We start from the raw sequence: 12,357 nt of genomic DNA, 5'->3' as shown, positions 1-12,357 counted from the left end.
AATCAGTCCATAGAAATAAATGATTCTATTTATCATCTTTCAAAGTCATGCAAATATGATAAGGTCTGTGTTTAAGGATACGAGAACTGTTATATAATGATAAATCACTATATAGCTATGGGAGGTAAAAAAGTATAACAACTAAGGTACTCTTCATTCTTCCTAAATTGTCCCCAGTCATTTTCAAAATTATAGGCATGTGTTTTAAATAGTTACATACACACACACACACATGTAATCCTCACTCTAGCCCTTCTCACGCTACTGAAGAGGAAACTAAAGCGCAAATATATTAAATAACTTGCTCAAGTACCAAAATCAGGAGGAGCCTGGTAGGCTGCAGTCCATGGGGTCGCTGAGGGTCGGACACGACTGTGCGACTTCACTTTCACTTTTCACTTTCACACACTGGAGAAGGAAATGGCAACCCACTCCAGTGTTCTTGCCTGGAGAATCCCAGGGACGGGGGAGCCTGGTAGGCTTCCGTCTATGGGGTCACACAGAGTCGGACACGACTGAAGTGACGCAGCAGCAGCAGCAGCAGTGTCAGGAATGCACAACCAGGCAACAGAAGCTAGTGTCTGATTTTAGCAGTAATGTTCCCCTTCTTTCCAACTCTTTGATTCCTTAGCTAACAACATTCAGTTCACTATTTCTATGGATTGTTGTTTTACCCGTGATATTACCATTTAATTCATTCAGGAAAATCAACCATGCTGAAAAAAAGCTGAAAGCAGTTATCTTAGTATGTTAATGGTGGGAGAACTGCCTCTTTTCTGTTCCCTTCAATTCATCCTCTACCTTTCAGACAGAAATATTTTCTCAAGTATAAATGAAATCAAGTCATGCTCTTTCCAACCTGTCATTTGCTCCCATTAGCTACATGATAAAATCCAGCCTCTTAATATGATACATGAACAGATGTATCATGAAAGTTTAACTTTCAAGTCTCATTTCTTACCACGTACCTTTCAAATTTCAATGCAGTGGTCCAAGACCCCCATAACTCTAGTATCTTGTATTCCCTCTGCAGGTACTTTACTCCCTCTGACTTTGCTAAATTCTAGTTTCTTTGTGGAGCCTTCCCTGGACCACTTACTTCCCCTTCCCTGCACAGCAATTTTGTATTCCTACTGCACTTTCCCACAGAACATCTGTCATGCTATGTTATAATTGCTCATTCACTTATATGTATTCCAGTGGATTACAAATTCTTTAAAGAGAGGAATATACCTTGTCTGCCTTTAAAACCTCAGTCGCTAAATTTATCCATTTATCCATGGATAAACGATTGAATTACTAGTGGTACAACTGGTTGAGTAAACTAAAGGATCAGTTCAGTCGCTCAGTCATGTCCGACTCTTTGCGACCCCATGAATCACGGCACGCCAAGCCTCCCTGTCCATCACCAACTCCCGGAGTTCACTCAAACTCATGTCCATCGAGTGGGTGATGCCATCCAGACATCTCATCCTCTGTTGTCCCCGTCTCCTCCCACCCCCAATCCTTCCCAGCATCAGAGTCTTTTCCAGTGAGTCAACTCGTCACACGAGGTGGCCAAAGTATTGGAGTTTCAGCTTTAGCATCAGTCCTTCCAATGAACACCCAGGATTGATCTCCTTTAGAATGGACTGGTTGGATCTCCTTACAGTTCAAGAGACTCTCAAGAGTCTTCTCCAGCACCACAGTTCAAAAGCATCAATTCTTCAGCATCAGCTTTCTTCACAGTCCAACTCTCACATGATATACACATACTATAAAAGCATCAATAAGTTTTTTCCTTAAAACAGCAGCTAATGGTTCTGGTTAAATGTAATATGTTGTAGGAGTGATGTGGACTTTCTTGAGTTTTACACAATCATAAGTGAATGGTCTGTATCTCGTGCCTTTGTTGGCTTCTGTGAGCTGTGGTTTCTGGGCAGTGAGCAGCTCTCATTCCTGTAACTCGTAACCCAGTCATTCGTGTGCCTCCTTCATGAGGATCCAGTGCGGCTGTGGTGCTGTTGTCCCTCTGATAGGAACTCTAACTCAGTGTAAAGCCCCAAAGATCTGTTACTTATTTTTATTTTATATTGTACTATATTTTATTTACAGTGTTGTTGTTTCAGGTGTATAGCAAAGTGATACAGTCATATATATATATATGAATTAACAAAAGCAGTTCCCGTCTTTTGATGCGGAGCTCATGGTTTATGATATAAATGGCATTATTTTGAGAGAGGGATAACTTAGGTATGGCATTGGGTTTTTTTTCTTTTTGCAGCTTGAGGCAGTTGTAAAATAACTTAAAGTAGCTTTTTGCAACTGTGTATTCTATAGTATTTTTTTCATTTGGTGAAATTTTAACTGTTAATGTTTATGGCATTGTGCTTTGTACCATTTATTAAATAAAAATTTAAAAAAACAGCTAAATTCATTCTGTTAAACTATGTTTGCTTTCTCAGGTATTCAAAATATAATATTTTACTGATAGTCATATAAACAAAAGTATTCGGGATAACATGAACAGTCTAAGCTTTAAAATAGTTCCAGATACCTCTCCTAAAAATTCACTTTCTTCCTCTCGAACTCGAGCTTGATCCCAAAGGGTGATCTCCAGCATTCGTTCCCGAAATTCTCTTCGGTGGACTGGAGAATAAATGAATGTTTGGTTCCATTTGGGTTCCAAAGTTTTCTTCACTGTTTTAGTTCTTCTCTTGTTTTTGTCACTATGAAGAAAACAAGAATATATCAACTTATATAAACCTGCATTTTAACTTTTGCCCTAAAATGTATTAATTTAAAATTTCGCAGGAAAGAAATGAAGTTTTCCCATAAATTTGTCATATATTAAAAACATTGCAATCTTCAAAATTACTATTGAAATGTATAAGGCACATCATTATGTAACTTTGATTTAATAACAGAATGTTACAATAAATATGAAAATTTTCCATGATAGATAATTAAAAACAGTCTTTCACAAATTCTAAATAAAACTAGACTAAAGAATCTTTAACTCTCTTTTTTTTTAACACAGTGCCCTACTGGAAACCTTTAAAATGGAAATCAACCTATTGGCTACATACACTATTACTTTGAGTATCTGTACATATGCAAATTGTATACACAGTATTTGCAACCAATATATTATTCACTTAAACTACAGAAATTCTTTGTACAATAAGTCTAATAAATTGTTATGTTCACGTCTTTACATCCATGCAGTTAAGCTAATGAGCAATTGCAATTACATATTCTCAAATTATTTTCTTATATATATATATACACTTGCTCATTTGACTTTATAGGTCTTTATAAACATAGTCAAATTATTTCTGTGTGAGGCAGCCACTATAGTCTGGGCTGGAAATGCAAGTTGGCCATCCTGATGGACAGAACTTCCAGTTCAGAGGCTTTCATACTTTTTCTGCTGCATATTTCTATCAAATGAATGTTTTTGATTATGCATTCTATTATATACACATATATTTATAAATTATATGCATGTATTACTATACTGTTATACTAATATATTGCATTCATTGGTAAATATACAAAAATAGGCACCAAAAATAGATGAAAACAAAAATACAAATATTTCTTTCTGAACTCCAATGAATTGTTTATACATTCCCTGGGTACATCCATTCTTTTTAGAGATCACTACTCTAGCTTATTAGAGAGGATCAATGGCTGAATAGGAACAAAGAAAATCATCAAGGAAGGCAATGTTAAGCTAACAGAAGAGGCTATTTGAAGGAGAAGTGCCAATGAACAGAAAGTGGAACTGTATTAACTTCTTCAAATTCTCTCAGCACAGCATAGTTCTAAGAGTATTGGGAAACAGGAAGCAGTTTGAACTAAGAAGGGATAGAGTACCTCTAAATGAGGGAGTCTATGTGACTTCTCCTAGGTGAAAGCAGAGCTTGCTGTTTAATACAAGGGCTTCCCAGGGTATGAGTGGTAAAGAATCCTCCCGCCAATGCAGGAGATGCAAGAGATTTGACTTAATGAATCAAAAGCATGTACTTAATGTGGCCATTTAAAAGCAATGTACCTTTATTAATTTTTATGGTTTCCCTAGGAAAATAACTTTGGAAACCCATGTAGGAAATCTTATCTCCATTCAAATTTATGATAAAGAGGTGGCACTGTAAATTAGAACAACCAAATAATAGAGAAATAATGACAAGGACTGATTTATGACTGTCACTTCTTCCTTCCAAAACTTTAACAAATATTTATAAAGCATCTACTTATATTCTATCCATAAAAGAATGAATTATGACACCCTGTCAGAGAAAAAAATTTCTTCCACCAACATCAGAAATAAAATATTTAGATGGAACCTTGCCATCTAATCCAAGAATGGTTTATACTGCTTCCTACGACCTGTGGCTTTTCTTCCAAAAAACAAATAATTCAAACTAAAAGCACAGTCCTTTATTCATGTGTAGAAACTTATGTCAACAGAATTAAAAAGGTTAAGGTGATAAAGTAGCTATGTGAGCTAACCAGAGAATTCTGTTTTCTACTACGGATAAAATCCTGACACAACTCTATTAATAAAGTGAGCAACAAACTTGCCTAAATATTCTTCAAATTCCTGATAATTGACAAGAAAACTCAGCTGAGAGATAATCTGAGAAAAAAAAAATTCAAAACTTTCTCAATTTTTTGCTGTTGAGAAAAGATAAAAATTCTATATTGGGGAATACAAAGGAGTCTTTAAAGGGACTTTCTCATCCATCTGAGCTCTGTCTGTTCAGAAAGTGGGAAGAGGCATGAAAAATAAACTAAAACTAAACAGTCAACAAAAAAACAAATAATCTGAGAGACTTTTATCATCTTCAAAAACAAGAATTTTTCTTCAGAGCTCTGAATAAACAGAAACTTGTTGAAGTGAAGTGAAAGTCGTGTCTGACTCTTGCAACCTCACGGACTATGTCCATGGAATTCTCCAGGCCAGAATACTAGAGTGGGTGGCCTTTCCCTTCTTCAGGGGATCTTCCCAACCCAGGGATCAAACCCAGGTCTCCCGTATCACAGGCGGATTCTTAACCAGCTGAGCTATGACTTGTTATATGCTTGCATAAAAGCATATGTGGGACTGCACGATTTTCTGCAACGTTTTATGATGGCAATCTAAGGATGCTTAAACTAGTAAACTCGCTGCACTCTGAGAAGCGAAGTGACTTGGCCTCCCCCTGAGATGGTAGATAATATGGCTGTGACATCTGTCATCTAACTGAAGTTTTAAGCTGGATTTACCATTTTAGTTATTGCATGTCCTCATCTTCCCTTGCAGTTCAAAGTGTATCCCTCCCCGAAAGACAATCTAAGTTGTTAGAGAACAATCTTCTCTAAGTAAAGTTTATAAGATAAAATCATACAGCAGATAGTTTCTAATAGTTTAGGAAGCTGTGGCAACCTCATATATTTTCTGAATAATTTGTTTTACTAAATTTTTTTCTGAAATATGTATCAAAGTATAAGGCCTTTGTTAACTGCCTACTTGTTACTGTCTTTGTTGAGGCTATTCTTCAGATGATACTGTGGCATTCAATACTGATGACTTTAACTTAAACCAAATAAGAGAGTGTGCAGAAGTATATAAATATGTTTAAAATCGCATCTGTAACCGGCTACTTCCATCCTGAGAAAAATGACCAGACCAGCCCTAGAAACCAGGGATGCAGAAGAACTAGGGAAGGGAAATTAGTGCACTACTTTTTTCCTTTTTCATGATTTTTATTGAATAATTTATTTTACTTTGCATGTGTTTGAAATTAAGAATGATTAGATGATTTTTGATAAGCTATTTCTCCTATCCTGATTTCTCTACTTAAATCAGGATAGATTAATAAAATGAATACTGATCAGCATGGACACAAAGTAAATGACACTTTAGGGAGCTAACTCTTGGCCCAGTGGTAGAGATTCCTTGATGATATGGGAAATTGAATATAAACTATGCTCATTAATTTTACAGAATGTAGAGAAATAATATATTAGTAAGAGAAAGTAGAAATTGTAGAGGAACACAATGAATATCCTTTAGCACCATTTCCAGCTTTATGTCTGTGTAGTTTATGTTTAAAATGTATTTGATTTAAAGGTGCACAATTTTTAATGAGTTTTATAAGTAAAAACATACTTTATTTAAGACGCAATCCACACAATATAGAATTGATATAGAGTAAAATCATCTATATTATAAACATTTGAAATGGGTTTTAAAACAATCTCAAAGCATTTACTGTCACTATTTTGATTCCCAGGAATCATTGTGCTTATGTTAAACTTTATAAGCATCTAACTGGTATGATATTTAAAAATAAATGATGCAAAATCAAAACACTCCCTGCTACTAACATTTCTCATCTGTTTTCAAGAATATTTCCTTTTGTTTCATATCCTTACCTTCTGTCTGGAAGAAAGTAAATTTTAACATAAGGATTCCTTGGCCTCCCATCTTCCCTGGAAGGGAGGTCCTTTGCTCCCAAAATTGTAACTATTAATTGGTGACCAACCTTGTCAAACCACAGTTTTATCTGAAAAGCAAAAATATTTATTTATCAGCTTAACCATTTACTAATATAACAGAATGCTTACATTCCCAATCTTTGCCCCATTCTCTTATCCTGATATTAGCACAGAATATAAACTTCACTTAGTAAATTGCAGTTAACTTAAAAGGATATGCTATAATAACTTCAATGAATGGAGAATTTAATTCAGATATTTTAGCTTGACAAATCTCTTGAAAGTTTTATAATCTAATTTGATAGCTTATTAACAGGCATATAATAATTACACTGCCATAATAAGGACTTTATATGGATTGTTCTGTGTCTACATTTATGCAGGTATCACTGTAGTTCATTTTGGTTCCCCTACAATACTGAGTTCAGAATAAGTGCTCAAAATGTACTGAACAGATAAGTTGCTCATATGGCATTCATGGGAATATTTTCAGCAAATGTTTTATGCTATATCACAGCAAAGATCTTTCAAAGATTTTAAGTAACTAGGAATTACTAGAAGATTTAGTAAACAGACTGCTTAAATTTGTATTTAAAACTATAATAAATTCATCTTTTAAAGTTTTTTATACAGTCTCTTTTTCATTTGTGAAGTAAATGTATTCATCCTTAGAATAAAAGGGTATACTTTATAATTCAAGATGAAAAAATTAGAATAATTTGCCTATGTCATAATTAAGGATTAGATCTTCACATCCAGCTGTTGAATCCATTAGACTTAACAACTGTCACCTCCCACACACATCTCACACTCCCACACCTAGTTATGAGGATTATGATTCTGATTCACATTTGGTTCAGAATTTAGCACATCCCTGGCCACTATGTTCAAACGGAAATTGAATTGGAAATTTGGAGCTTGGGGAAAAGTTTTGTTTACGTAATATGCATGTTTTATTTTCAATGGTTTGATTTTTTTCTTTTAATTTGGATGCAAACGTTTGCAGCAGCTTGGAAAACATATATCTCATGTCAGTCCTTTTCTCTCCACTCCAAAGCAGACAGTCAGGGCTGGGCCAAGCTCTCGGCTGTATACATATAGACCATCCACATAAAAAATATATACAGATAAATGCATATATGATATGTTAGTAGTTCAGTTCCAATTTTAACATGGTGTTGTTGAGTCCCTCACTTCATATCCTAAGAGGATAAGAGGCCAAGCAAGAATTTTGTGTCAGAAGACTAATGGCCCAGAAAAGTATATAAAATTACATATACAATTTTTTTTGGTTAAATAATATGAGTCCTCTTATAAGAAAAATTATTAGAAATGTTTAAATTTTACAAATGGTAATATTACTCTTTATATTAAGTCCTTATGTTTAATGCAGGTATTATCTTGAGGCTCTATAATAAAAAGTTTTTTGAACTGACTTGTTAAGTACAGACCCTAGTCAAGTGGTTTTCAAACTGTGGTTCATAAAACTCCTGCAACAGTATTATCTGACTCAATCTGTTTAAAAGTTACAAATTCCTGTGGCCCACCTTTCAGCTACAGAACCAGAATGGGGCCCAGAAAATTTGCATTTAAACAAATCCTCAGGTGATTCTCATTTCCAAAGCTTGAGAACCACTTCCTAAGACTAGGAAAGCAACAACCTGGAAAAAAGCACCTGATATTTAAGTGAAAAAAAAAAAAAAAATTCAGCGCCTGAAACTAACTGCAACATTATAAACTATACTCCAATATACAATTTTTAGAAATTACTATTAAAAAAAGAAAAAAGTTCAAGTATTTCTTGCCCGACAAAATTAAAACAAAAGTATAGATGAGAATAGATGGAAAAAAGAGACATTCAGGCAAAAGGTATGAGTGGGAAGAAAAAAGTAAGAAATACAAGAGTGTTTCATACATGAGATGAAACAGATGTCAGAAAGATTGGAAGTTCCTCTAAGTTTGTGACCAAATCACACTATTTCTATATTCTTTACTTTCTATAGCAATAAGAGCTATAGCTTTATTTTCCATGAGGTTAAAAGTCCTTCTCGGAGCATCATGACATCAATATTAGACATTTCAAAAAAGAAAAAACTTCTGAAAGGCTACAAAATTGTTTAAATAACAAAGAAAAATAATAAGTATTGTTAGACTAAGTTCATAATTAATTATTGGAGCAAATTACTGATTTCTGTGAGTATTTTTTTAGGTTTTGACACTAAACCTTTTGTTGTCATCTCCACAGGCAGTATTTTTGCTCTTTTAAAATCGTTACAGCTAAATCTTAAGATATATATTTCAAATGCTTGATAAATAGTATTATTTTTAGATTTTCTTATGCCATGGAAAACCAAAAGTATCATTTATTAATAATATTCATTATTCACACAAACAGATATTAGGTACTAACTTTCATATTTTCACATTAATACTTTACAGTTTATTAAGTTATACTTTACAAATATATACATATTAAAATAATATAGATATGAAACAGGCACACTTTGTACTGATTTTTTGATGAAAACTATATGTTTTAATAAACTGAAAAACTAGGCATTTGATCAATAGCCCTAATTTTCATTTTATATTACGGGACTTGCATTGAAGTTTTTAATAGATATCCAGCTCACAGTATCAAAATAAAATTATTTTATTTGCTAGATTATTAGTCATATTCCTAAATGTGCTTTTTAAATTGTTGGAATATATCTGTTGATTTCTCAAAATAAAACAAATATATTTCCATAGTTCTAAATATGATATACTTATTTTACATCATTTTCATTAATAAAAATATTGATATCATTTTACTTGCTTTAATACAATTTTCATGTGCCACTTTTAAGTTTCCCAAGCAGACTCTGAGCAGTCTAAGTAAATATTTCACACTAGATAGTGTTAACTAGAACAACTTCAATTTTTTTTAATTTAAATTAAATTAGCATTATTGAAAACCAACAACAATAACAAAAAAAATAAAACCATGCAGCAAAGCAAGGAAAGCATAATACTACTTTTTAAAAAACACTATATTGACATTACTTTTCTGTATAGGGGTTTCCTAATGAAAAGAGGCAAAGAACTTGTACCCAAGTATTGCAGTAAAAACAAATGGAATTATAATTACATAATGTAAACAAAATAAACCCAACACATTTTATTTGGATTGTGGTTTTGCTCTATCAAAGTCATATAGTTTTCAAAAGTTGAACTTTATATATAATATGCAGAAAATTTATATTTTAGATAAGGTACAAATTTATTTGCCAGTCTCCTCAAGGAGTAATTGCTTGGAAAATGCAAGAGAATGTAGATGTTAAGTGATATAATGAATGATTTAAAGAGACAGTAACCTTAGTGTAATAAAAATATCAACAGTATAAAATCAGCTATTTGTGTCAATATTACAGATATACGTGGAATCTACAGTAAATGCCAACCTGAAACTTATGAGTTTTAGTATTCAGTCTATCATATAAAATCACTAACAAAGATTGTCTCTTTAAATTTTTATTGTATTTTAATCCCCATGCAGAATTTTACAAGCTGGCTTATTAAATGATTTTAAAGTCAATAATATGATTTGGAGCAACATACCAAATAAAGTTTTCCTACTACGCATTTTCCAAAAACATACAAATAAGGGTTAAAACACAATTTTAGATTCTATCAGGCAGACAAGGCCTTTACCTGAACCCTAGGAACAAAAGGCGTTGTTCTTCTACTAAGGCTTTGGCTCTGGTAAGCAAAATTAAAGAAAAAAGCAATAAAACAAAACCAAAAAGGACAACACACTGGAACTAAAAGACCAAAAGTAAAAAACACATACAACTATCCCTTAAATACATTTTTCCATGACAATATATATCTAAATTAAGTACTTCAACATAATGAATAATTTTCCCCAAATTATAAAACAGATTAAGAACTATATAAAATCTGAGAAGTTTTAAATTAGATTTTTAAAGGTATCAACATTACAGGAATTAAGACTGAATGTAAAACAATATAATCGGGCTCATATGTTCTGAAAGAATGAATGTAAACATAAAATATGAGAGTCAAGATATTTCAGATATCATCCTGAAACACACTACATAGAAAAAAACAGCCCAAGAAGTTAGATAAAAATACATTAACAAATAATTAGTGTAAAGTCATCTATAGAAGTAATTATATAACTTTCCGAAGGAATATGGCTAACAAAAGTCTAAAAAATATTAGCCAAGTCAGCTTTATCATTTCTTAAAAGAATAAACACCGAAAGATAAAAGTGTGCTGGAACACACTGGATTAATTCGTTGCTTCATACTTTAAGAATCTATACTAGGAACTAGTATTTAACCATCATTTTCAGACATTTACTGTGTACCACCTGAGATAACACTATGTAGAGCTAATCACACTTATTAATGATAATATTTTTCTTTTTATTTATAAACTTCTTTATATATTTTCAAGCTTTCAATAACAATTTATTGCAAGTTTATTGCCTAGAACAATGCTAGGAAGTAGTTGCTGTTATCTCCAGTAGGTAGATGAGGAAACACAGACAGTAAAAAAAACGCCTAGACAGACTTGTCCAATCTCAAAAAGTAAGACAGTTTTAAAGGTAAATAATAAAGGGCAATTCCAGTTAAAACACTCTATTTCAAATTCGTAGAATAAAATCAAATTTCTTTTCTCTTCTAACTTTTTTTTTTTCCATTTTGAAACAGCTTCCCAAAGATACCACAACCATTGGAACATTGTGCCTTTATTAAGACATGCCAACAGTTACAAGAGGAACAAAATCAGATTCAAGTTTCTGGGTTTGGGAATGGATATCAGGGCATTTATTTTTTGTTCTTTCACCAAGATTCCATCCCATCTCTCACATTTTTCATGCATGTCTCTCTTGTTTAATTAACAGTTATTAACAGTTAAAGGTTTCAGATGTTTCCACTGTTATACAGAAATAGATAATAAGTACTAGGAGGATTGCTGTCCAATGTAGCCATCATCAGACAAAACCTGATGATAGTTAAAACATAATCTAAAACCCAAAGGAAAGTGAAAGTTAAGTCACTCAGTCATGTCCGACTCTTTGCGACCCCATGGACTGTAGCCTACCAGGCTCTTCCATCCGTGGGATTTTCCAGGCAAGAACACTGAAGTGGGTTGCCATTTCCTTCTCCAGAAGATCTTCCTGACCCAGGGACTGAACCCAGGACTCCCACATTGTAGGCAGATGCTTTACTGTCTGAGCCACCAGGGAAGTAAAAAACCCAAAGGAAAGTGAATCTTTAAAGCAGACTATCATTCAGCCACATAAGTCATCTTTATCTCCGAAAACCAAGACAGTCTCAAATCTCAGTTGTCTCCCCTTTCATGAGAAGACATTTCCAAAGGAAGAAAGGAACGTTTAGATATGGAGTATGTTCCTGGTATCTGTCTGCATAACCCTAAGTGGATAATTCTCTAGCCAAAGGGTAAGGGATGTTTGAAATTCACAGAGATTAGCTAGGCATGCTGAAGAAAAGGACTAATAATGCACTTAATTTAGAAATATATCTTACTTTTCTTGCCTTCCCAACTGTCCTACCTGTTGTTGACCAAAAATATCAAGGTACTGAAAGATTTTTGCAAGAAAATATTACTTCAAAACTAAAACATTTACTTTCAAAGAAATAGTGCTTTGAAATAAAGTAATCCTTTAAGGTCAACATTTTTCCATCATCCAAAATGACCTCGAATGAGCAACTCACAGATTTTTGAAATCAACTACCTAAAATCTATGCCAATTTAAACTTAACCTTTACCCATAAGCTTATACATTAAACTTGGCCATGTAAACATATTTTGTTTTGTCAGATATTTTAAATTGAGATGAGATTAAAATAACAT

At 33.2% G+C, this 12,357-nt stretch overlaps 1 protein-coding gene across 40 annotated transcripts in view; it reads right to left on the bottom strand.

Annotated features, from left to right (window-relative positions):
* Positions 1–12,357, bottom strand: part of RIMS2 (regulating synaptic membrane exocytosis 2) — a 576,029-nt gene that overhangs the window by 252,087 nt on the left and 311,585 nt on the right. For 32 of the 40 annotated variants that reach the window (XM_088844714.1, XM_088844724.1, XM_088844720.1 and 29 more), the window contains 2 exons: positions 6,406–6,536; positions 2,537–2,708 (listed from right to left, as the gene is read on the bottom strand). In XM_088844714.1, the coding sequence (XP_088700840.1) occupies positions 2,537–2,708; positions 6,406–6,536 (303 nt within the window). Of the gene's footprint in view, positions 1–2,536; positions 2,709–6,405; positions 6,537–10,161; positions 10,210–12,357 lie in introns of all 40 variants that reach the window. The other 8 variants (XM_088844709.1, XM_088844708.1, XM_088844717.1 and 5 more) reach the window with 1 other exon arrangement.

Source organism: Moschus berezovskii, chromosome 16 (genome assembly GCF_049115385.1).
Source record: "Moschus berezovskii isolate FMDL1 chromosome 16, NW_MosBer_1.0, whole genome shotgun sequence".
NCBI lineage: Eukaryota > Metazoa > Chordata > Mammalia > Artiodactyla > Moschidae > Moschus > Moschus berezovskii.
Note: the sequence above shows the minus strand (reverse complement) of the source record. Positions and strands in the feature narration are given on the sequence as shown.